Source organism: Hoplias malabaricus, chromosome 13 (genome assembly GCF_029633855.1).
Source record: "Hoplias malabaricus isolate fHopMal1 chromosome 13, fHopMal1.hap1, whole genome shotgun sequence".
Taxonomy (NCBI): domain Eukaryota; kingdom Metazoa; phylum Chordata; class Actinopteri; order Characiformes; family Erythrinidae; genus Hoplias; species Hoplias malabaricus.
The window spans coordinates 27283817-27310032 of NC_089812.1; the positions used below are offsets into that span (position 1 = coordinate 27283817).

General features: G+C 40.6%; 1 protein-coding gene across 1 annotated transcript in view; it reads right to left on the minus strand.

Moving 5' to 3' along the window:
* The window catches only part of plcl5 (phospholipase C like 5), a 214647-nt gene that overhangs the window by 67245 nt on the left and 121186 nt on the right, over positions 1-26216 (minus strand). Inside the window, exons 21-22 of the mRNA XM_066641663.1 lie at positions 24346-24431; positions 22688-22933 (exon numbers count right to left, since the gene is read on the minus strand). Of these exons, the coding sequence (XP_066497760.1) occupies positions 22688-22933; positions 24346-24431 (332 nt within the window). The remainder of the gene's footprint in view (positions 1-22687; positions 22934-24345; positions 24432-26216) is intronic.

Here is a 26216-nt window from a genome sequence, read left to right on the forward strand (position 1 = left end):
CGAAAGATCTCAGGAACGAGATACACAACTATTCACCTCTCCTTCTGGAGAAGAGAATGGAATGTACCTTTAGGGAACACAACTGGACTTTATTACTACTTTTGTACCTTTAAAAGTACATTTACACAGTTTGTACCTTTAGTGCCCAATAATATACCTCTACTGTGCCTTTTTCTCTGAGGTATAAGTGTAGAAGGCCTCCAGTTCAGCTCCTGAAGGCCTTATCAATGGAATTTCATACATGGCTGTATATTTTTATATATATATACCACAAATAAAATGTATGTTCATATTCATTTTAAGACTACACTGTAGGGTATTCTAAACAAAATCTTTCTAGGTTGGAGCTTTGTGGCTGATGCGTGTTTCAGGATCCAAAAAGAAAACAAAACGATATCCTCAACCAAAGTCACGTTTTGTATTTTTATTTAAAACAAAAAAGATAACAAAAACGAATACAAACGAAATTGTGCCTCTTAAGCTTCCACTAATGTAAATTATAATCACTCCACAGCATGACTACGGACACAACACGACACGGTCAGAAAACCGTGAGGCACCAACCTTCCTTCTCCCGTGTCAATCTAACCACACTGTCTCCTGTGCACTGCGCACCTTGCGTGATTAAAGGTCAACTATGTAACTTCCTGTAATTATTCTAAATCCACATTTTAACCTTTTACATATGTTTTTTTAACTTAAATTATTAAATATATCAAGCTTGAATTTAAATCAAATATCTTATCAATATGACATTATACTATAAAATATGAAATACACATAATATGGGGCAAATTCAAAACTAGGCACAAAATAGGCATCTGGCGCCTACAAACACTTTTGTTTCCAACCAAATTTAACAAAGAAATAAGAGTACAGGGTAAGTCTTAGTCGTAGAAAGTCTTAGAGCAACCTTTTATTCCTGAAATGAAAGGGAAAATGAGGGGGCCTATCTTTTAGGCTATGTCCGGAACATGTTCGCCATCTTGAAAGCCGCCATATTGGATAAAGGGCAAGTTTTCCAATGAGAAGTCGGTTATTTAGCATATAATAGCATATCAAGACCGGAATATTCTCAGAAATCAACTGCTGCAATCAGATTTGCAATATATATTGTGGTTCAAAAGTTATCAACACAGAAAATTCAAACCTTTTCTTTGTTCATTACAGTTAACTTAAGATGGAATTGACGAACAAAGAAAGGATTGGGGTGATTCAGATGACCCTGTGTTACTACAAACAGCATTTCAATACAATGTCTGAGGGTTTAATATAAAATATAATAAAAGGTCTCTTCTCTTTCCCATCTGTTAATCTGACTATACACCTCTCCAGTGCAAAACGAAAGAAGCAGACTTCAGACATCAAAGCCATCTTGTCTGATTGAGTACATTTGGGCTAAGGGTGAAACTGTGTAAATTTGATTATGCCTGAACTAATGCTTTAACTCTGGTGAATAGAAAAGCCGTTTATGAGCTACTGAAGGATATTTGAAAGTTAGAACATGGTGCAGTATGTGTGTGTAACTTTAAAAACTTGCAATGTCATTGCGTTCTTGGCAGCGAGGTAGGGACAGTGTGTAGAATGCGCAAAGCCCATGCTCACCTAAACACACAGAGAAACAGTTATTGGCAGGAGGCACTCTCCACATGATGGAAATAAAAGCACTAATGGAGCTGACCAGTCAGTAGCCTCTCTAAGTGCTATCAGCTCTATCAATATGGTGTAGCTTGTCATAGTGGGTGAGTTTTGCTGCAGTGACACGTGCTAAGTTTAACAATGTATTAAAACTCTCAGACTTTAATTTCATAGTCCCATCACAGTTATGGAGTCCCATCACAGTGAAGGTGGTGAATACTGACTGATTAACATGCTTTCTGGCTGCTAATATTTAGTAACACTTAACTTGACACAGGTGGAGTTCAAATAAACAAACATTACTCGTTGCTGCCCCCTAAAGGTGTCTTCAACAAATATCAAATAATCTAACACCTCACTGCTGCTCTCTAATTTGCTCTCGCAAATCTCAACTAAACAAATATTAACAAATATTAAACAAACATTACTCACTACTGCCCACTAAAGGTGTTCTCAAAAAAATTAAATTAAACAAACATTACTCACTGCTGCCCCCTAAATGTGTTCTCATCAAATTATAACTAAACAAACATTACTCACTGCTGCCCTCTTAAGGCTCAAGATGAGGATTGGGTTTGGACTTAAACCTGAGGTTAATGCCATTGTTTAGAGTTAGTTTTGGTAAAATCTTCAATGTTCGATGTTCAAAAAAAAAAACTTTCTTAATAAATAGTGTTTATTAACATTTATTAAAGTCAATAATGTTTATTAAGAGAGTCTGATCGTTAACCAGAGTAATGTACAGCTTTTACTGAAGCTTTGATCAGATTCTCACATTCAGAGGCTAATGAACTGACGGAGGTGTTTTACAAGAGCACTCTGTAAATAATTAAAACGGATCAATGTAAAGGAATGTTTGCAAGAAACGTTTGTGTGCAAAATGCCAAATAAAGCTTGTGAAACCTACAGTATTAAGACTAACTACTCTCCAGGATATTAATTTCGACCCCCACACACCCTCCTCCAGCATTAACCAGACTCCTGATCATAAATCATTACCGACACCTGCATGCATTGAGAACGTTAAACTAACGAGTATTAAAAGTGTCAGCCATAACCTTTGTTTAATTCGACAGCTGAGAAGTGTGAGGGTGAGAGGGATGCCTCCATCATGCGAGAATAAAGAGACTCATTTCCTTTCGATGTGGGTAAACCTCTATAAATAGGCTCCTGCTCTGGCACGTCGCCCGAGGTGAGCTCCTCTGAGGAACTGACATCAAGCAGAGGAAAGAACCTGCCTCTCCATACCTGGGTTACACAAACATTTCAGCTCAGGATCTCACACTAAAGGCTGTGGTACCAACTATGGCTGTTAAAAAAGACATAATAATAATAATAAATTAAAACTATTACTGCATCACACCACATCTATTTGAAGTTAGTCATTCAACTGCATTGACTCATCCACCACTGTTATTACGATTAAACAGTAAGTGTACACTCATTTATTTGTTCAGAAAATTTTTAAATAGCAAGCAAAATCAGAGACATGATAACACCAACAAGTGTGAGTTATTACATTTTTGAAAACATATTTATAGACATAAAATTCTCCTTACGACCACGCAAGACCTGGCAGACCGCCAAATCTATTCCCACGAGATACACAGCTCTTTAAACATTCATTTCTGAGAGAAGTGAGAAAATGCAGCTCATTCTGTGGGAAGACACCTGAAAGGTAGGGGTCTGAAAGAATTCTGAGAAGAGCATATAAACACAAAAAAAACCCCGGAAACCTCAGTTAAATAAGTCTTTGTTTTTTTCTTAAATCACTCAAAATTGCAAGAAAATGAAATCGTTTTGATTTCCTAAAGCACTGTGATCACTGAACCATACTGATGTGATCAGGTAAAGTCTTTACCAAAGTGACGCACGTGTCTTTCGCTGCATGTTAATGGTCATCCATTAAGCTTACAATGCTTTTCCATTAGCATAGTGTTCTGAGATTTTACCCCGAGGGCACGTGCGCACAGACACACACAGATGAAGAATACATGCACGTAGACATGTACAGACACACACTCCACAACTAAGAAGACACACAAATGTATGCACTCAGAAAAGTGCATGATGGTGTTTGGAGAAGCAGAGGATTCAGAGCTGAGCTGATACATTCCTCTTGAGACAAAAATAAACAACACTCAGACCACCACTGACCACCAGGGTGTGTGTGTGTGTGTGTGTGTGTGTGTGTGTGTGTGTGTAAGTGAGTGAGAGCGTGTGCTGCTGCCTCCTTCAAATGCTGAAGCATTCACTGGGACACATTCCCAATACACAGAGTGTACTGCACAGAACTTTCCAAGTATTGGCTTTTCATGATCCACGTTGAGAGTTAATGTGTTTGTGTGTGTGTGTGTATGTGTGTGTGTGTGTGTGTGTGTATATATGTGTGTGCTACACTCGCTCGCTCTCACACACAGCAACAGATTGAATCAACATGACAGCCAAAAAACCATGTTGCTCTATGGCCAAAGCCTGCCTGCACACACAGGAGCAACCCTGCAGCACACACACACACACACACACAGATGAACATAAAAGCCTTTTCTTCTCTCTGATCTCTAGTTGTATTACTATTTTTGCCACCTGTGCCCCGTTTGCCAAAGCAGGACCCCCGCACCATCTGTGACCCTGCAGCTACTGAGGCTGACTGTGACCTGGTTAATCAGCCCAGTGTTGACCAGAACACTGATGACTACCAAACACTACTAACTAAACCCATGGAGACTAAAGCCCTAGGCTTCTGGGCTGCCTGTAGACGTGGGGCCTTTGCCTGAGAGAGCAGTAATGCTGGAGGGTGTTTCTCGCCATGTTATGTAGTTACAGCCGGTTCCTTGTCCAGCGCAATCTGCGGAATGATATATGGATCGGTAAATGGAGTAGCGCTGTTGTCTGATATCCAATACGTGATTGACGTCATTATCGGACCTGATTCAGATGCAGGTTCAGATTGGACCCATCCCTACCTCTATTGGACTATATGCGATTTTGCTTCAAATGAAAAAAAAAAAACATTAAAACATCAGAAGTTTGGGAGGGGCTTTGGCAGGAGTTTTCAGACCCTGTCACACACCTTCATGTAATAACATCATACGCATATTAACTTGAGAATTGTAGAACAGGACAGGCCAGACATGACAGCGAAATAGAATCAATACAGTTCTGGGCCAGCAGTGCTTAAAAACACAATACACACACACACACACAGAGAGAGAGAGAGAGAGAGAGAGAGAGAGAGAGAGAGAGAGAGAGAGAGAGAGAGAGAGAGAGAGAGTAAATAGCAATCCAGCCATGTCCAAACATTAAGGTCAGGGCAAAGTCTGAGCCATTCATGCCAACTGTGACATAAGGACTTCTTAAGTGGCTGAGTTTTCACTCTCTCTCTCTCACACTCACACACACACACACACACACACGGTGAGTCATCTTAACTCCAGTGGTGGGGGATAAGCTGTGTTTGGTTAATCTGCCTCGTGAGGAAAGGCGTCTAAGAGCACAGGGCTGGAGGCCTGTTGAGAAGGACACCTGCTTCTGGAAGGACACAGGAAAAAAAAAAAGAAAAAAGGGGGCCTGGAAACGGACAAGCACCACCGCTGTGTCTTCCTCCAGATGAGACACTCTGAGCCGGACCCTCTAAACCCTGCCTGGAACCTCTCTGCAGGGGACTCACCAACGTCTGGCTTGAGAGAGAGACCCTGAAACTGCTTTATCTGCCCTTAGCCCCGGGGGCAGACACACAGCAGCTCCAGCTGCACCGACATCAAAATCCTGCTAGACCACTATGGACCCTGGTCAAGCAGTTATTTTAAACACTGCAGGCCTCGCAAAATCCTGGACCCACAAGAAGCAAAGCAAAAGGCAAGACCAGGAAACACAGACAGTCATTCAAGTCTCCAGCCTGTTCTCTATCTCTATAAGAGGCCTCCTTTGGTGTTGGATGCACCCTGATATTTCCAATCAAATACATGTTCAGAACAAGTTTCGGTTTGATAACAACGTACTGATGCTCAAAATAATAGTTTTTGATATAAACCGAGTAAAAAATCTCCAGCTCTCAGCTTTAGACCATACTTTACTCAAATCAAAAACATCATTCTGCAGCTGCATTAGTAACAAACTAAACTAATTTCCTACTTTTCCACCAAACCTCAAATGTTACATAATGCAACTTTTAAGTTTGAAAATGCTGTTCTCTGGTTTGTTTACGTTTAGAAGCTCAGCATCGTCTATGGGGGAATGGTATATTCATTCATTCATCCATTCATTGTCTGTAACTGCTTATCCAGTTTATGGTCACTGGGCACAATGTGGGATCACAACCTGGAGGGGGCGCCGGTCCTTCGCAGGGCGACACACACTCACAAATTCACTCACATTCACATCTATGGACACTTTTGAGCTTACAATCCACCTACCAACGTGTGTTTTTGGTCTGTGGGAGGAAACATATGATATATTACACTTATATATATGATAACATGGATATATGTTATCATATACCAACCCCCCCCCACCCACACACACACACACAGACACTAAAACGAACACAAACACACGACTGGTAATATGAACTGCAGTTTGCTGAAAACGACTCTCATTTCCTGTTTTCTCTTTTTTCAGAGAAACAATTGGCTCCTTCCTCTCCCAGACACCACATCCCTGCAGCCCTTAGTCATATGACAAAAGGAGGAAAACGACTGAAAAAGGGAAACAAATATTAAGCTAAATGTACACAAATTATCTGACCATAACCTCTCTACCTCAGTACAGTGAGAGCAGTCAGTATTAAAAAGCTACATATAATCCACCAGGCTCTGTGTGCGCTGTGATGGAAAACTTTCTATGAAGCTTCACCTGGACTCTGATATGAATCTGTTCTAATGGAAGAGGTGAAAGTAAACAGAAGAAATAGAAAGCAAAAGGCAGCAGAGAAGAAAGTAGGTGATTTGTGTGAGAACCAAATACAACCGCAACCGCCCTGCCTCTGCCACTCTGGCTCTTATCTCTCATCAGGCCGTTGCACTCTCCATCCTTATACTGCACACTTTTATACACAACAGCAAATGTCTGAATGAGAGTTTAAATGGGATGCATCTTTAAAAAAAAATCACTTGTTCAGTGCTGGTGCAAATTAATTTGGGGATCTGGAGCCCACAAAACCAGACATCTGTCAAATAAGACCACCCAGGTATTTTCTGTGGTCTGCTTTTTATCTGAAAACATTTGATAAACATGGGATACTGTGTCATACTGTGACACTTTAGAATTGTCCCGCCTCCTCGTCTGAGTCTCTCCAATCACATCACTGGACCTGCATTTACCTGAGAGCACAAAGAGACGGGTAAACTGAACAAAACAAACACAACAAGCGCTAAGAAATAAGAGCACAAATGAGTACGGAGAAGAAAGAGAACAGAGCAAAAACGACTAAAAAAACAGCTGCCTCGTTCCTCGCTCCTGGGCTCTTTCACTGAACTGAGCTGTGGCTCGTTCTCATTTAAAGAAACAGGTGCCGAAACCAGCACTTCTCAAAAGGGGTGTTTAGATGGGGGAGAACGCTGCTGTGGGGTTTGATCCTTGTGATGTTGTGGCTAAAGGCGTTTTAATAAAACCCAGAACTGTGTTCACTTGTTGTAAAGTGGTAGAATGTGTCCCATTTAAAAGGTACATTAACACTAGGGTTGGGCGATATGGCCAAAATTTATATTGCGATATATTTCTAAATTTCAGCCGATATAATATTATTCTGATATTGATATAAACAACATAAAAGCTACAGAAAACTGTTAAGAACAAAGAAGAAACATGACACCACTGTCAAACATACACCTCTTGGCCTTGGTCAATATTAATATTTTTAAGTTAACTTTAACATTGAGGGGAGTGAACTGGGCAGTGCCCTGTAATGAACATCAGTCAGTCACCAATGCTGTAATTAATGTACAGTGGGACCTCTACTAACGAACGCCTTTCCAAGATACGCATTTGAATATTTTTTGCCTCCACCAACGAACCATGACTCTAGAAACGAACCTGAGCCTCTGTCGAGCCGGCGGCTGGAAATGGCCACTGACCCCAATAGGTGAGTCTCCCAGCGCCCAGACTTGAGTGAGCTTTTAAGATTAGCAAATTGTAGATTTAGCAATTTAGCATTAGTGTAAATAGAAGACATTGAAATTCGTGCTAAGTTAAGCCGTATCTACGCTTCGTCTCCCCACATTCACCACCTACTCTCCGTTATTCCACCCACCCCCCACCTCCCGTCATACAGCCAGTGCCTGTGTTACTTCTCCAGCCCGTCGTCACGTCTTCAAGGTAGCGATGTGTAACCACTTAAAACTTTATTATTTATTTTTTATTACTGTTACCACTGTATTTCTCTTTTATTTTTAGTAACGCTACATGTATTTTTTACTAATTTGAGAGTGTTGTAAACATATATCAGTGCAAAAAGGGAGGGAGGGGGGGGGGGGGGGGGGGCTGGAACGCATTAATTACTTTTCCATTATTTTAAATGGGGAAAATTGACACGAGAAACAAACTTTTCCACTTACAAACCGGGTCACGGAACGGATCAAGTTCGTAAGTAGAGGTTCCACTGTATATTGAAATATTGAAAATGTGTTTAAAAAACATACCCCTGTTATTGAAACATTTTATATTGTGATACATATTAATATTGAATTATTGTCCAGACCTAATTAATACTGAGATTTTGTTGTTTCTTTTTATTTGTTTTTATTTTATATTTATTTTTTTTATCAGAGGTCATGGCTGCTCCTGTATGTCCATAGTTGACGCAATGTCACAAGCTCCATCACACACACACACACACACGCACAGTGCTGATGCAGATCTCCAGCGTCTGTCAGTCAACAATGAACTTCTGCCTTTTAGCAGAAAGAGATGTTTCTCAGTGTCTTCATCTTTACATCACATTTATCCAGAGTTTGCGATGGTTAACGCATTTCTTCTTCCTCTTCATAATTTTCCCATGAGAATAAAATAAAACATGTACTGAAGAAAATGTTTCCCTCTTTTTTCACACGTGTGAAAATAAAACTGGGAAAAGACCCAGTGCCTCACTTTACACAACAGTTAAAATTGAATTAATAATTAAACGCACTGTTTCTTAATGGGGTTTTCTCTGTACAGGAGGATTACAAACACTTGCAGAAAACTCACAGCTTTGTGCTAATGAAGGAAAAAACAAGAACCGAGATTCAGAGCATGGACTAAGACGAATGCAAAGCAGAGAGAAAAAGACTTTCATTTCTATCTATGGCTCCAGTAATTAGTGATAAACTGATATGTAGTTTCAGCTCTGTCTGCGACTGCTGTCAAACCAAATATATCACAAAAACTTTCCATCTTGCGTCTGTGCCACTGCTTCTGGGGCTTTTTCGTGCTTTTTGAATACAGTTGATTCAACTGAATACAATTAGACTCTAGAATTCTAGGCTTATTTTGGTCATTTTTGCACATTTCTGACATTGCCTTTATTTATCGCATTAAATAGTGTTTATCGCCTGTGTTTCTTATCTGGGATTATTTTTCCTCCCGTCTCTCCTCTGCTATCACTCCCCTGTCTCTCTCCTCCAGCCAGGTTGCTCCTCCCCCACCCCCTTAACGTATAAGCTTGCAGTAAATTGTCAGTTGACGTCAACCTCCCTTCTGTTTCTTTATACGACAAAAAATGACAAAGGTATTAAAATATATGCCGTGTCTGTCCCGTCCCCTTTTGTGCAGTTTTTAAAATGACATTTCCTCATCAAACAAAAAAGACTGTACTTTCAACTGAATTTGACAGCAATGCTCAGCGTGACTTAGCTTTTACATGTCTCTTGTTGAACTAGTCACAAGGTTTGATCACGCTGGAGAGATCAGTGACTTCTAAGGCTCAATTTTGAAATGACCATCAGAGTTACCACACCAGCCCTGCTCTGAGACCTTTAAACATCATGATATTGGCAGATACAAGGAGAAGGGGACCTAGATATACAGAGAGAGAGAGAGAGAGAGAGAGAGAGAGAGAGACAGACAGAGAGAGAGACAGAGAGAGAGAGAGAGAGAGAGAGAGGAGGCACTGACACTTATTGCAGTCTTATTGATTTCAGAGCAAGCCACAACCTTGCAAGTTTTAAAGGAAATTACTCTTGCACTGAGTCTCAGACTAATTTGTCGCAGTGAACAAAATAAAAGCAGAAAACAAATCCCACATGGGCAGTGTGGAACATATTCTATGGATACAGACTGAATGTAAATGACTGGCCAGTCCTCTGCTGGCTCCAGGACTGCACAGACGGATAGAAACAAAAGAGGAATGTGCTGAATATCTCACAACTTCAACAACACCAAGCCAGCAAACGTCCAGGCCGCGTTTTTAATGCACGGGTTGTGTTCAGCCGAGGAACACGCTGCTCTCCTCCTTTCAGCAGCGATATGTTGGTTGGGGGAAGCACCAGCTGCTTATTGAAGACCATATATTTGTTGGAAACAATGAGTAACATGCTTATTCCTATCAGAAAGTATCACAAGTGTGAACAAGTGCAAATAGAAGAGAAGAGAATAGAAGAGAAGAGGCTACTTCAATTACCTTCCACTCTTGAATGCACACAAGTGTATAACAATTATAGCATGCTTTCAGTGGAGTAATCAGATATCTCTATATCCTCTTCTCTTCCAGGGAAAATGAGGAGAGAGAGAGAGAGAGAGAGAGAGAGAGTGAGAGAGAGAGAGAGAGAGAGAGAGAGAGAGAGAGAGAGAGAGAGAGAGAGAGAGAGAAAGGGGGGGGGGGCTGAAATGCAAAAGAAGGGAAAGTAAATGAATTTTGTATTTAAGAATTATCCCAGAGTTCAGAAATGATCCTGGTCTGTGAATAAACGGTCATGCAAAACATACTTCTATAATGTTACCTTATTTGAACAAACAACAAACTACACTCAGAACAAACAACAAAGTACAACACAACCCAACATCCAACAACAAACACATACACAAACACCAACAACTCCATCACTAGAAACCTTCCCGACAAACTCCACCACCAGAGCACAATCCAACAAACTCCAACACAAAAACACACCCTGTAAAACTCCACCACCAAAACACACTCCAACAAATTCCAACACCAAAATACACCCTGTAAAACTCCACCACCAAAACACACTCCAACAAATTCCAACAGCAAAATACACCCGACAAACTCCACCACCAAAACACACTCCAACAAATTCCAACACCAAAACACACACCGACAAACTCCACAACCAAAACACACTCCAACAAATTCCACCACCAAAATACACCCGACAAACTCCACCACCAAAACACACTTCGACAAACTCCACCACCAAAACACACTCCGACAAACTCCACCACCAAAACACACTCCGACAAACTCCAACACCAAAACACACTCCGACAAACTCCACCACCAAAACACACTCCGACAAACTCCACCACCAAAACACACTCCGACAAACTCCAACACCAGAGCACAATCCGACAAACTCCAACACAAAAACACACCCCGTAAAACTCCAACACAAAAACACACTCCAACAAATTCCAACACAGAAACACACACCGACAAACTCCACCACCAAAACACACTCCAACAAATTCCAACACAAAAACACACCCGACAAACTCCACCACAAAAACAAACCTGACAAACTCCACCACAAAAACACACCTGACAAACTCCACCACCAAAACACACTCCGACAAACTCCATCACCAAAACACACCCCGACAAACTCCACCACCAAAATACACCTCAACAAAGTCCAACCCCAAAACACACTCTGACAAACTCCAGCACCAAAACACACCCCAATAAATTCCAACACCAAAACACACCCGACAAACTCCACTACCAAAATACATCCAACAAACTCCACCACCAAAACACACCCAACAAACTCCACCACAAAAACACACCCGACAAACTCCACCACAAAATCACACCCCGACAAACTCCACCACCAAAACACACCCCGACAAACTCCACCACCAAAACACACCCCGACAAACTCCAACACCAAAACACACTCGACAAACTCCAACACCAAAACACACTCCAACAAACTCCACCACCAAAACACACTCCAACAATTAAAAATTATTTGAGAGTGGGGCATGGAATTCTTCGTTGGCTCTCATTTGTTGGTTTTCATGGGACCTCTTATTATTTAATTATTTAAAACAGTCGCAATGGACCATAGCTCGGGTCGCTCCCCTCCCCCACTCACAGTTTTTAGACTGTATCTCTTTCACACAGGTCTAGAATATTCTTCCCCACTCACACTGTTCTAGAATATTCCACCCCGTTCACACTGGCTCAATTGGTTCCTCAGACCTTTTTGTAAATATTCCAGAACAAACGCACCTTCAGAGAGCTGTTGTTTGTTGCTCCCCAGAGTGTTTAAGCAAGAACAGGGCCAGGCAGGCATCTGAAAACAACACACAGCTAACACACACCAGATGTAAACTGGTCCCTGACAACTGACTCTCCATTCACTCCCAAACAACTCCACTGACACACACCCCCTAACACACACACCCACACCCCGCTTCAGACACAGACCCACACATACACACACACACACAGAGTTATAAGAGTATTGTGTTTCATGGCGGTCTCCCAGGCTAAGAGACGGAATGAGAGCTGCTGAATTACAAAGCCACTTCCTGAGAGAGAGAGAGAGAGAGAGAGAGAGAGAGAGAGAGAGAGAGAGAGAGAGAGAGCACATGAGGTCACTTCTATGAAGAGTAAGAGGAGAAAAAAGCATAGACAGATTTCACACTAAACAATGAGCCGGCAGATGTGTGATTTTCCTCTGTCTCGGCTTCAATCTCTCTCTCTCTTTCTCACATTCTCACTCTCCCTCGCTGAAAATCTCTCACCCACCATCTTTCTCACTTTTTCATTCTCTCTCTGTGTTTCTATCAGTCAATCTTTGTTTTTTTCCCTTAGTCTCTCTTTCTCTTTGTACATCTCTCTCAGCCTCCCTTTCTGCATCATGTCTCTCTCTCTCAAGGTTCAAGTTTGCTTTATTGACAAGGGGAGCCTGTCCACCTCTGCTGCAGTGAGGGCCTCTCCTCTCCTGGGAAGCTTTTACACTAGATGTCAGAACACAGCTGTACGTATTTGATTGTATTCAGCCTTGATAATGCTGATAGCGTTAGTGAGGTCAAGTGCTGACTTTGGATGATTAGTTCTGGATCATAAACTCCATTCTGAGTCCTCCCAATGGTACTGAACGCTGCTCCATCACTCCAGAGAATGCAGTTCCACTGATCCACAGCCCAGTGCCTTGGGGCTTTATAGCCCATATGCAGCATTGGGTTCGGTGAACTTAAGCTCCAGAGCCTCCCATTTTATTTCATGCTTTTCTCTAGAGATTATTCAAGCTGTGTGTGTTTGTGTGAAAGTGCACTGCACTCCTGTCTCTAAGAGAGACAGAGAGAGAGAGAGAGAGAGAGAGCAATAGAAAGCAATAGGAGTGTGACAAAGGACACCATGAGGAAGAAATAAAGAGGAGAGATCATTAGGGGATAAGAGATGGGCACAGGACCTCCTCTGTTTTCCTCTGATGGTTGGCACAGCTCTCAAACCAACAGATACACACACACACACACACACCCACACCTGTCCCTGGGTGCTGTTACAATGTGAGTGAACACTGTCCTCTGACAGCACTGTAACCGTGGGAGACAGGAGCATTACCAAAGAGACGGCACACACACACACACACACACACACACACACACACACACTTTATCTTTGTTGTAATCCATACCAAACTGATACGAATAGAGGATGTATACAGCTTATCTGCTCACTTGTAGACCACACAGACACATGCGCATGAGAACACACACACACACATCTCTTACACACTGTACATCTCCTCCAACCACACAAACAACCATAGTTAGCTATCCCTGCTGAGGCAGAGTGTGAACACCAGAGACCACTGACCCAGATTCCCAACATACTGCTCCTGAGTGGAAGTGTGTGTGTTTAAACATATTGTATCCATATGTCCTCCTTAGCCAGGCGGAAAGGAAAGGAGACATTATTACATCACTGAACCTAAACCCCATGACGTCTGATAGGGGCTGTTTAGCGTGTTAGCTAAATGCAATAGGCTACAGCTTCCTGTGCATCCTCTGGTCAGTAAAGTATAGCGGGCCACACACTGCCCTCCAAGTGGTAGACTGGGGTCCAATTCCTCGCTCGGATAAACACACAGCATTATACTGAGCTAAAAAATCTACTCTAAAATAATTTGCAATGTATTATTATGTGAATTAATGAATTCATGGTTTAATGAAAATGCTAAAAGACCATCTGTGATTGGTCAGGATGCTCAGAGCACACATTAAAACACTTAATTACTGTTCAGAACTCAGCATAATATTTGCTCAGTATTGTGAAGGCAGACACAGCTCATGAATATTACAGGACACGGCTCAAACACAATCACCTAAATCCACACTCCACCTTCAGAAGACCCGAACCCATTAGTGTCCTCCACGATTAAGCCATAAAGGCACGGTACTCTTCATATTCATACATTTCATATGTGGGTGCCTTAAGATTTCTCTCCTCTCTGAAAGATTTCTTGAGCTGTCTGAAAGGCTCGATTTCTTTCACACTTGATAAATGACACTTTTAACAGTCTTGTGCTCATCTTTGAGATATGAATACATATCTGCACAAGCTGCGATGGGGCGCTACGTTAGACCTGAGCAATTGATCACTGTCACCAGAAGCAGAAGCATTTAGCATTTCATACAACTCCGCTGAAAGATGTTAAGGTGGAATATTATTTATCACATACTAACACATGATGTGTCAACGTCTAAAGACAGCGGTTCTCAGTTATCAGGAGTCATAGACGCAGCAATAATTTTGTGAGGATTCTGGCTGTGTGAAAGAATGAGAGGAGTGGAGTCAGCTACTGATTCTGAGTGTCCCATGTCATTCTTCATTCTGTGGAAAATAATGTGTGTGAAGACGAGACGATTCAGCTCTTACATGTGGTGCATAAAACATGGAAATATTTCTCAAGTCAGCATTTGTTTTTGTATTTTTTTTCATATTAACAGATGCTAAAACAGACAAATTTCATTTCTTTAAACACATAAATATTACATTTATGAGATGCCAAGCAGGGCATCGTACCCTTAAAAAGAGCCTCTCGTAAACAAAATCATAAATTAATTTACAGCAAAGGTTATTAGATTTTTGCAATGATACTAATAAAAAGAATAATATCCAGTAGCACTAAAATAATAAGAGTGGCTGTGACTTATCTTAATGGGCCATTCATTAAAGAGACAGGGAGACATGGGAAATATGACAAGCAATTAGGCCTAGATAATATTATGTTGCCCATTATCTGACACAGAGAAGGGTATATTAAGTCCAAAACCAAACGTATTCTTTAGCATTTTTTTCTCTGTGACAAAAACTGCTTATTTTCATTTGTTTATTACTCCTAATTGATTTATTTTTACATTTGCAATACCACCCCCCCACACACAAACACACACACGTTTTTACAATATTAAGAAATTCCATGAGAATATGACTTCCACTTGAAAAAATAACGTGTTATCTTTGACCAGAGGTCTCCAAACCCTTTAATACGACTGTAGAGTGGTTATGAGGAGCTATCTCAACCCTGCTGAGTGCATGAAGCTCCTAAAAAAGCCCATGTGTGGTATTAGGAACGTCTAATAGAGCTGAATGAATAGGGCCCAGCAGGAAACACAGAAGTGATCTTAGTGGTTTTTAGTGTTCACTTACCACACAAGGCAAGAGGAAAGATTACAACACATCCATAAGAGTATCCAACTAAAATTGGTCCTTATTACAGCAGTGTAACACAGGGATAACTGATCATTCAGCGTGATAGCGCACTTGCAAATGCGTCTGATTGGTACGTTTCCAATGGAATGCCTTTGTCAGTCCTTAAGACCATTAAAGAAGGGTCAAAGTGGACTCAGCAAGAGCTGAAACTCATCACACATAGAGCAGAGTCTCACATTATATATTCTCAAGATCATTTGTTTTACTTTATTAAATCCTCCCAGGTCCTTACTGGTGTACATCTCTTCTTCCATTCAGTAGATTTATTCCTGACTTGTAGCTTATTAAATCAAGTAGAGGAACTCTGAATCACGAGAGTAATATATCATTTCAATTGATACCAATTTGTGTTTATAAATAGAAAAGCATACATTTTATTCGAGCATAGTGACATTAAACTCATTGCTCCTAAGCGTCCGATTCATTTGATGCTTTTCTAGAAGATTATACAAGCAGTGTGTGCACAACTGAACATCTGTGTTAACATCTGTGTGCACCTTAAAGTAGAGGAAATCACAAATTATAAAGGATGTTGGCACATAGTGTAGATAATAGACCACAAATACAGAATCACGTGACACGCTGGTAGCTACAGGAGGGACAGTCCCTAATCCATGTGCTCTCACACGAGCTGTTCAACTAAAGCAAAAATCTGAGTTCAGATCACTATTGCTGATTAAAATAATGCACTTCCTGAAGTCTGCCATGAGCGTAGAATGCATTCATCTGATGAATAGAGCTGTTTATAGCCGGATATGCACCGCTCTAAGGCCGGCGACCATACCTCTACCTGGAACACACTAATTCTGTCCTTTAGGGATTAACTAATTGGAGATAAAAAATTGATAGATTGATTAATATCAGATTAACACTGCAGTGCTGGTCCCTGTCTGAACTCTGGTGAAGTGAGATGGAGTGTCTTCTTCAGAGAAGTGTTACAGAGAGAAAAAAATGTGTTCTAGTCTGTCCGTAGTCCTCTCAATCAGCTGTAGCCTCGGGCTTTCAGAGAGAACGGATGTGTCTCAGCAAGTCTGGGTGACAGAAAAGAGCTTTAACAGAGCTGGGGAAACGCAAGCTAATATTCCTCATAGTTTTAAACACTTCCAGCAATAGTTTGGTGCAAAATCAAGTTTCAGAATGTCCCTCTCACACCAGATGCAGCTGATCAGCCAAGACATGTTTTATGTCTCAACTTTGAATCTTTGGTTAGCACTGGATTTATGAGGCTAATGTTGCTAGCAGTTAATGCAGGCTTATCATTATGCAAACAGAATGACTAAATCATCACACACACACCAAACTGTGTGAAGTAATCACTATCTGTCCGTGGGGTTTTGGTGTCTACGTTTTAAGCTGAATAAAGCTGTTAAACCTATCTAAACACTTAGTCTCAGTCTGTTAGCTCATTAGCTATACCTAATAGCTATTAGCTTTACCTAGATAAACAATAACATAACAAAAATATATGAAATTTGTTACTTTCACAGAATACACATCTGTCTTATTTTGATCTTACTTTAACAACATGGTTTGAACTGTATGTGCTGATTCCTGAACAGTTCATACAGTGGTCATTAGTGGGGCGTGACTTGTTAGCTACATTAGCCTCATAATTTCAGCGCACTTCAGTTCAAAACAAAAGAGGCAAACTTTAGAATCTAATCAAGTTTTGAATGATGAACTGCACAAGATATTGTTACATTTTAACACTTCACTAAATTCACTGAAGAGTACAAGCAGACAAACTTTACACCTGATATTTTATTACAACCTTGGATTTTCACATGATTATTATCTAAGTCTCTAGTGCCCCAAAAAAATAGCTCAGCACCATAAAGCAGGGCATTTGTAAGCTTCAGATTCAGAGCAGTAATACAGCACTGATCTGAGCCTTTTGGCGTTCAGACATCTCAACTACTCCAGTCTGCATTCTTAACAAATCTTTCTCCTGAGGGACTTTTTGTGAATCACTTGCATTTATTTGGCCAGAAGAAGGAGGGAGGAGGACATGCATCACAACACTACCCAAGGGTGGTGCTATTAGAGAGAGATTTTCATGCATGTCTGGGGTACAGATTGGGGACTGTTTATTTTCAGGATTGTCCCCCACCGCAGCCCAGAACGCACACACATCACCCTTGAACGCAGCAGCTTTGAACGCAGAACTGGCGGCGTGTTCATCCGTTACACTCTTTTCCTTGTCATTCGCTCCCTTGTGCCAGTGCCAAAGACACCCACACAGCCACAGCAGAATTCAATAAAGGAAGAGGGTGACAGAACAACGTGCTGCTTCGTGTCAGTTGCTAAGCAAACTGAATCAACCCAATGACAATGTGACGCTGCTTTAGGGCCGCTATGCCATTGCTGTACCCTCTGAGAAGTAAACTGTCCAACATGAAGAGATATTACTAAGGGTGCAGCAACACATTCTAACACATATATTTATATTACAATGTAAAAATGATGTTTGTTGTAAAAAGAGAAATCAACTAAAACATATGTTTTTGTATTGATTTCCTGTTATTTATGTGAAAGGTTTATATTCTCTACATATAATACAATGTCAACCTGATTAAATTCATCACTGACATTTATCCCAACCTGCTTAGTTCCAGTTAGCAGTAACAATACAGTCCAGCTCATAAATATTATCATCTTAATCTGAGAGTACAAAATTAAACAGTGACTGCACAGATTGCTAACATTGCATATAAACTCTCCAATCTAGCAACAGCAGCATAACGGTCAGAGACTGTGTTTAAAACTGTGCCCTGTTCAATATCCCCCACTTTTAAAGAATCAGAATCACTAGAATAGGGCACATTTTCAGACACAGCTGACGTGAGATGAGATGCAGCATGTTACCTGGGTTTTAAGTGTTTTGACACAGCAGTAATTTATACTATGGCAACTTAATTAAAGGTTATGAGGCCCCAGCCGAATTTTCTGGAAGAGCCTCTTTAGCTGCAATAATGCCCACTGCTACTTTTTACAAGCTAGTAGTACAAGCTAGCTAATCATCATCATAGATTTTTTTTTCATCTGTTCTGCAAAGAAATGGTATGTGAGCAGACCACACTCAAACATTCTGATTTGAATGTGATCATATACAGGCAATTATATTGCTATTATTCTTCTATTTAAAGAGTTATATACAAGAATTTCAACTTCTAGCAACCAGATAGAATCTGTATATGGAATGGCCTCAATCTGAGTAGTCCATATGGAAATGAGGTCTATGCTTGAACATATTCTATTCCCACTGAGCTATTAGTTGGCTTATTAACAGATTTTCACTCTACATATTAATGGTTAGTGCACATCAGTGAATCCACCTCAACTGGAATTGAGTGCTCTGACTGAGACCATACCAAATACAACTCCAATCAGATTGAATGAGGTAAATAATTCTTTATATAAGCAATTATATAGAAGAATATTCTAATAGACATGTAAATGCCTGTCTCTAAATTTTCCATAGTTGGACATAACACAGTATTTGGTGAAATAGCCTAGCTTGTACATACTTGAAAGTAATTTGGATCTTCTACCCTGCATATGTGTGTATGTCTTTGCGTGTTCCAACAGTGACTGATAATTAATCTCTGTCTACCAGGTCCTAGCCACCTCAGTTATTTTGACAACAAAGCTTCTGCAGCACACAGTTCTTAACTCTCGGTTAGGTAATCAGCTGAATTTATTGATCCATTGATCCAGTCCACAGCTTTTTGCCTTCCATTCAATTTGTCTCCAGTCTTCATGATTGCTACTGGACAAGTCAATTCACTTTTGAAATGACAACAGTCCTAATTTACACAACCCCTCTTAATACCAAGGACTAAGATGACCTCCCGCACTTAGAGAAAGCTAAGGTGAGATTCTCCATTATTCTGTGTCCTACAGGGGTGCAATATAATCCTGGGTGACAAATAGAAGATGTGAATCAATATTATCTGATTAACAGTGAAATCTCAGACGACAATTTAGCATCTTATTTTTCGATTTTGCCTGCACTGGTGCATGTGCTTACTAGGGCTGTTCATTTCAAATTACTTACATGGACAGCAAAACATATGGCCTCTCTTCTACTGCAGGGCTGAACGGTTAGCTACCAGTGCTGAGGATCCTGGGCTGAGTATATTTTGTATGTGTTCTGCGCCAAAGCATGCGCATGTGGAAACAAGACTTTAACAGTTACACTTTGCTCAGAACCGTTCAGGCCTGCTGTGGAAAAGAAGCGAAAAATACCATGATTCCCGACAAGAGCGCTACTGTCACCACAAAAATAGTCCTGCAATTATTTTTCAAAGTGGTTGCATTCACAAATACATTTTTACAAACAGAATATAAGTGCATTTCCTTCAGTTTATTTTTTTTTTTCTTTTTTTAATGTTTGTAAACATCTGGCTGGTGACATATAACACCTTTAGAGGGCAGCACTGTGTAATGGTTGTTTGTTTGAAATTTGTTTTGTATTTATCTATTGAGAGCGTTTAAAAGAAAACTAGATAAGACCTGTGTCGCATAATTAATTTCCTCTGTAGTATAATTCATTTTTACAGTACTGTGCTGAAATCGCATCACATGTGGGCGGACTTGTAGGAGAGAGATTAACATCTCTCTTGCAGTCAGAGCTTTTTTTCCGAATATATATCAGGGATCAGATGCTTATCCATGTCTCCTGTACTTTTGAGTAAGAAGGCAGCCAGTGTGACCGCACAGCAGTTGTCGCCTTTCCAGGTAAAAATAACGTGATAAAATGACAGATGATTTTGAGTGATGCGCGATTTGTTAAGTAACAGTTCACTCAACTGAAATGCCTGTGTCAGGCCTGGGGCGACACTACTGACCTGCTGCTCGGCTGGGCTGCAGAATTACAGCTTGTTAGCTGTTTACAATGAAGTGAGCTACTATTGCTGCGATGCAGGCATTTCTTTTCCCAACTCAATTTAAAAAGCAGTAAATTTGGCCTCGGCACAGCTGCATCTCTGTTTTAAAGTAACTACAGCCCTTGAGATACTGCACCTCATCTAACAAACAGACTAGAGGCTCTGAGCTAATTACTTCACCAAGGTATGCGCCGAACACTATAGCACATGAGCAATGGCATTAATAAGAAAACAGCCTTCTTTACTACAGCCTCTAAGCAACTCCATCTCAGTTAACAAGACAGTGACTGGGCTCTACCCTTTCTCAAATAAATAAACAACATCTATGTCCTCTGAGCTACTGCATTCTCACGGAACACGGACTATAATGTTTGCTGCATCGCAGGTAAAAAGTGACCAATGCTACTAAGCAAATTCATCTTAGTTAAAAAGATAGTGAAAAGCCATTTAGCTAATTCATCTCTGGTAAATAGAGAGTAACTACTAATTACTGCACCTTAGCTAAATTCAGAGTCTGAACATCTGAGCCAAGGCATCTTACAATAAAACAGTGATTAGCTGCTAAGCTACTGAATCTGAGGTAAAAAAACAATGACCACTACCATCTTATTAGACTCTGAGTGGCTACACCTCAAATAAACACTAGTCCAACTAAAGTCTCTAGTATCGATGCTAGTGGACCTATATTGACCTAGTGAATACATCAGGTATTTAAACAATCTTACAACAACTTGTAACAGCCTAAGGTAGGAACTGTAGCCTCTGCTATATCTAAAGTAAAAGCTACTGTAGCTACTGTATCACAGGTAAAAGACAGGAATTATTACATCACAATTAAAAACGTCATGGCTCCTAAGCTACAACATCTCAGTTTAAAAACGATGATTATAGTCTCTGGGCTACTGTGTTTCAGGTAAAAATTGCTGCTGCATTTCCCAGAAAAATAAAGACATCTCAGTTTAAAAAGGAATATAACATAAATAAACGTCACATGAAAACTGACTATCATCATTGCTGCCACATTTTAATTCGAAACACAAAGACTAATCTAACACATTTAGAAAGTTCCTAGCAATTGAATAAAACAGTGACTAAAGCCTCTGCTGCACCTCTGTCCAAGACTGTGACTAACAGCATCTCTTATAGACGGTGAATACACCCTCTGAGTTACTGCTTCTCATTTAAACAGTGTCAGTTAAAAAGAAAAGCAGTAAAAAGCTTACAGTAGCCTCTGAGCTAAACAGTGACTTGTCACTAAGCTACCGCAAGCTACCTCAGTTAAATACTGGGACTGTAGCTGATCTTGAATCCCAGTTAAAGGACTATGAGTACAGCCTCTACTGCATCTACTGCCTCTGAGTCAATTACTGCTTTCCAGGCACATACAAAGTGTCCCGACTGGATTTCAAGTAATAAAATACAGCAACACATAGCTACGGTCCTCAGAATTAAGTCTATGACTGTAAACTGGACTGTGCTTCATGTATAAACATAATGAATGCTTTTATTGTTGCTTAATTACTTACTTAATAAATTACATGGTGAAAAAGCATGAGCCTCTTATGTAAAGAATGCAACTAGCTTCCGCATCTTGGATAAAAACCATGCGTGTTCATTTTACAAAGTCAGGTATAAAAGGAAAAAATAAAAAATACAGTGAGATCTCTGACTGTGACAATGCTTCTGTTGCATCGCAGTGAAACAGGTAAAGACTGTGACAGCTTCTCCAGCATCTCAGGGGTTAAAAACTGATTGTATCACAAGTAAAACTGGTGTTCTACTGGAAAAAAAGTAGTCTGTAGCATAATGACCTCAAAAGTTAAAGCCTGTGACTACACTTCAACTGACAATACAATTACTGAAGCTCCTACTGCATCCCAGTTAAACACAGTTACAGTAGCCTTTAAGCTAAATGCTGTATCTCAGGTAAAAATACATTGAGCACAGCATGCAGTGACCTGTCAGTTCAAGAATGTGGCTATAGCTTCTCCTGCATTTCAAGTGGAAACATTGCAGTAGCTCTTGGGTTTTTCTGAATCTCAGGTAATAACACGGCGACTATAGGTTCTACAGCCTTTCAGGTACAAACACAGTGACAGCAGCACACAGTGACCTCTCAGACTGTGACCACGTCTACTGCCTCTCAGTTAAAGCCGGTTAAAGACAGTGACTGTAGCCTCTGAACTGATCACTGAATCACACGCTGAGTTACCGTTAACGTTACTGTGTCCCGGGGTCTCGCGAGTGAGTGAGTGATTAGAAGCGGACTAACCTTCATGATCCCGCAGGGTGTGTTTCCGCTGGTCTGGCTCCTCTCTGCGGACGCGTCTCTGCCCGCCGCGGGGCTGCTGAGCTCATTGTACCCGCCGTTGGAGAATAGCGCCTCGGCTCCATGGCCCGCGCAGCCTCGCAGAGCCGCATCCCGGCTGGGAGACGCCGCCTCGCCGCCGAACTCGAGCCGTGGAGCTGCCAACGCGTCGGAGACCGGCCGTGGCTCAGCCATAGCGAAGAGGCACAGCTACGGAGCCCTGGAGCCGAACATGGGGCACAGAGAGAGAGGTGTTTTATCCAGAGACGAGTCCCATGTGAACTGAAATACGGGAAGACCGGGGAGCAGCGAGTGTGATCAGAAATCCATGCGGAGAAATACAGCGAGGAAAGCCGCACACGTTCCCACACACATGCGCCGGATGAAAGTGAACAAAACTCTCTCTCTCTCTCTCTCTCTCTCTCTCTCTCTCTCTCACCCAGATGGCGCCCTCTCAGTGATCTGCTGTGATTAGCAGTAGTAATAAAGTAATGAACACAACTTTTAGCTTCAGTTAACAGTTTTAGATCTCTGTCAGAAATGAGGCCCATTTTATTTTAAAATCTTAATGATGAAGTGATTATTATTATTAAATTATTATCATTTTTTATAGTGAGTGACTACAATTAGAAATGGCAAGTATCCAAAATGTATCTGATCTGTTTTTACACTGCACCAGAGCTTTGCAATGTACAGTAAAGGGCCAACAATTTGTGGAGACCCTCACTCAGTTTATCTTCTACTACTGGGGTTCCCCAATGTTTAAACTTTAATAGAATATTGAGGATTTGGCACCATGCTTCCCGCTTTAATTGAAATCATATTTACAATAATATTCCCATATTCTATTCTTTGGTACTATATAAAACTGCAGTACGTACACTGTATACATAGATGTGCAACTGTACAGTGTTTGAATTTTATACTATAATTACTGTAATCTATAATTAATACACAGTGGTGCAGCAGGTAGTGTCGCAGTCACACAGCTCCAGGGACCTGGGTTCAAGGTGACTGTCTGTGAGGAGTTAGTGTGTTCTCTCTGTGTCTGTGTGGGTTTCCTCCGGGTGCTCCAGTTTCCTCCCGCGGTTCAAAAACACACGGTAGGTGGATTGGTGACTCAAAAGTGTCCGTAGATGTGAGTGTGTGTCGCCCTGTGAAGCACTGGCGCCCACTCCAGGGTGTGTTCCTACCTTGTGCCCAATGATTCCGGGTAGGCCCTGGACCCTCCGCGACCCTGAACTGGATAAACACTTACAGACAATGAATGAATGTGTGCACAGATAGACATATGTACAACATTTATGTCTGCGTAAATACAAATATCACTCATCCAGTGTGGCTCATTTTTACTCATTACTTTTTTCTATATTGTAGGTGGTTGTGTGTGTGTGTATGTATGTATGTGTTTGTTTGTTTATTTATTTATTTATATAGCTAATATTACCATGTATGTTGGACATACTAGGTGAAATAAAGTGATGGTTAATATGAGCTAATGTTAATAACTGGTTGAATCACTGATTTTAATGTTTAATGTTTAAATTAAGGAATGTGCAGAAGTGAATGTAAACCAGACACTATGCTCAGTGTCTCCCACTAATGGAACATAAGTTTGTTACCCAGCTGGAGGCTAGTGATTTATCCTCACGACCCAAAGCTCCATTATTCACCTGGAGTCGAGGGGAGGTTAAAAATTTGAGCCAGACTAATAAAGAGGATAATTTTTATGTGAGGTAGAACATAGTAATCTTGCAAGAAAGATGTTTCTGCTATCCATTTCTCACAGAAACTGTTAGATTTGTGTGGTTATAAATGAGCCTATACTTTTGTTATATGTTCATATCCTAAAAGAACAACCTTATTCCCCTTCCAGCTGCTTTTGACGCCTTCAGCAGAGTTTTGTTGAATCCCTAATCTAACACACCGGAAAGGAAAGGCTCTGCATGTAGCACTACATCTGCCCTTTTGTCTTCTTTTTATTTGTAATAGTGAACTGCTGAGATCAAGAGATTCTGTCTTTAACGTGTTTGTCAATGATTAATGTTCATCAGCAGCCTCTAGATAAACAATGACTCTGTCTGGGATTTAGACAAAAAGAAATCCTCAACAAGTTCTAGGTGCTTCCCTGTAATTTCCTTCAGGGACTGTAGGGTTTTACACTTAAAGACAAATTCCACCATTGCTTCTACTTTTCTACATGTTTCAATTAGGCATACTAAACTGTACCCAGCAAAACAGATTACCAAAGCACTAAATGTGCCTTATTTGAAAGCTGTTACATTGATTGGTCATGTGTATGTTGTCTAATGCTTTCCTGTTGTTTTATGAAAGTTTTGAGAACTCTCCATGTTGGGATTTAATACTTCTGTCTTTCTTTTTGAGAAGTTTAATGTCAGCGGGTCATGGAGTTTGAAATGCTATATATGACATTTTCTATAATATGTTTTTTGATGTTTGTTTAGCTACTCAAGATGCTGGATAAAAAGGAAGCCATGATCTTGAATGAAAATCAGGCATTAAGAGGCAATTTAGTGGCCCGACAAACAGCCTCCAGTTCCACTCAGTGGTGTTGATGTGTGTGTGTGTGTGTGTGTGTGTGTGTGTGTGTGTGTGTGTGTGGTGGGGGCATATTTGCCAAGACATTTAGTGGCATTATACAAGAAACAAAAAATGGATGGTTTGTCTAGGACCTTGGCACCACTTCCAGTGTCCTTCTATTTAAAGTACATTATCACTCCAGCATTTCCTCTCTCTATGAAGTGCATCACCAACCAATAGGAATGTATTGATTATATCTTGCAGTATATTTGAAAAACAGAGATGCACATTGAGTGGATTTGCAGCTCTGTATCTGTATATTCTCTGAGCAAAGATCATTTCTCAATTAGACATTTTCTTTTTTCCGGAATTAATTTCCAGTCCAAACAGCCATTAAGCACATGTTATACTCAATCATTCATTCATTCATTCACCTTCTGTGATTTTTTCATATTGTTCATTAAATATATGATACTTTAGAGGAGATATATACAGGGGGAATCAGTCGCAGTGCACACTTTTATCTGAACAGCCCAACAAGTAATGGATGAGGGGGCCTATGGTTTAGGCTATGTTCGGAACATGACCGCCATCTTGAATGCCGCCATATTGGATCAAGGGCAAGTTTTTTCTATGGGAATGTAGCATAAAAAGAAAGAAAGAAATAAAAGCGTGTCCTGCATCTTTTGACTCATAATATATTATACTTTTTTTTAACAGGTTTCCCTCTACTTTCTGAAAGTCAAGAAAACATTTGAGATTTTGGAGTAGATATATATAGCTATAGAAATGGGCTATAGTAACTGACAACATGACATATGTGCTGCCAACTGATATCGGGTTCAGAAACACTGAGTTATTCCTTTAATTGGGTGGCTTGTCTCCTAAAGGTGTTGATTAGATGAATCAGGTGAGGTGGAGGCTGGGAGAACGAAGCGCCCTCTGGTGCCAA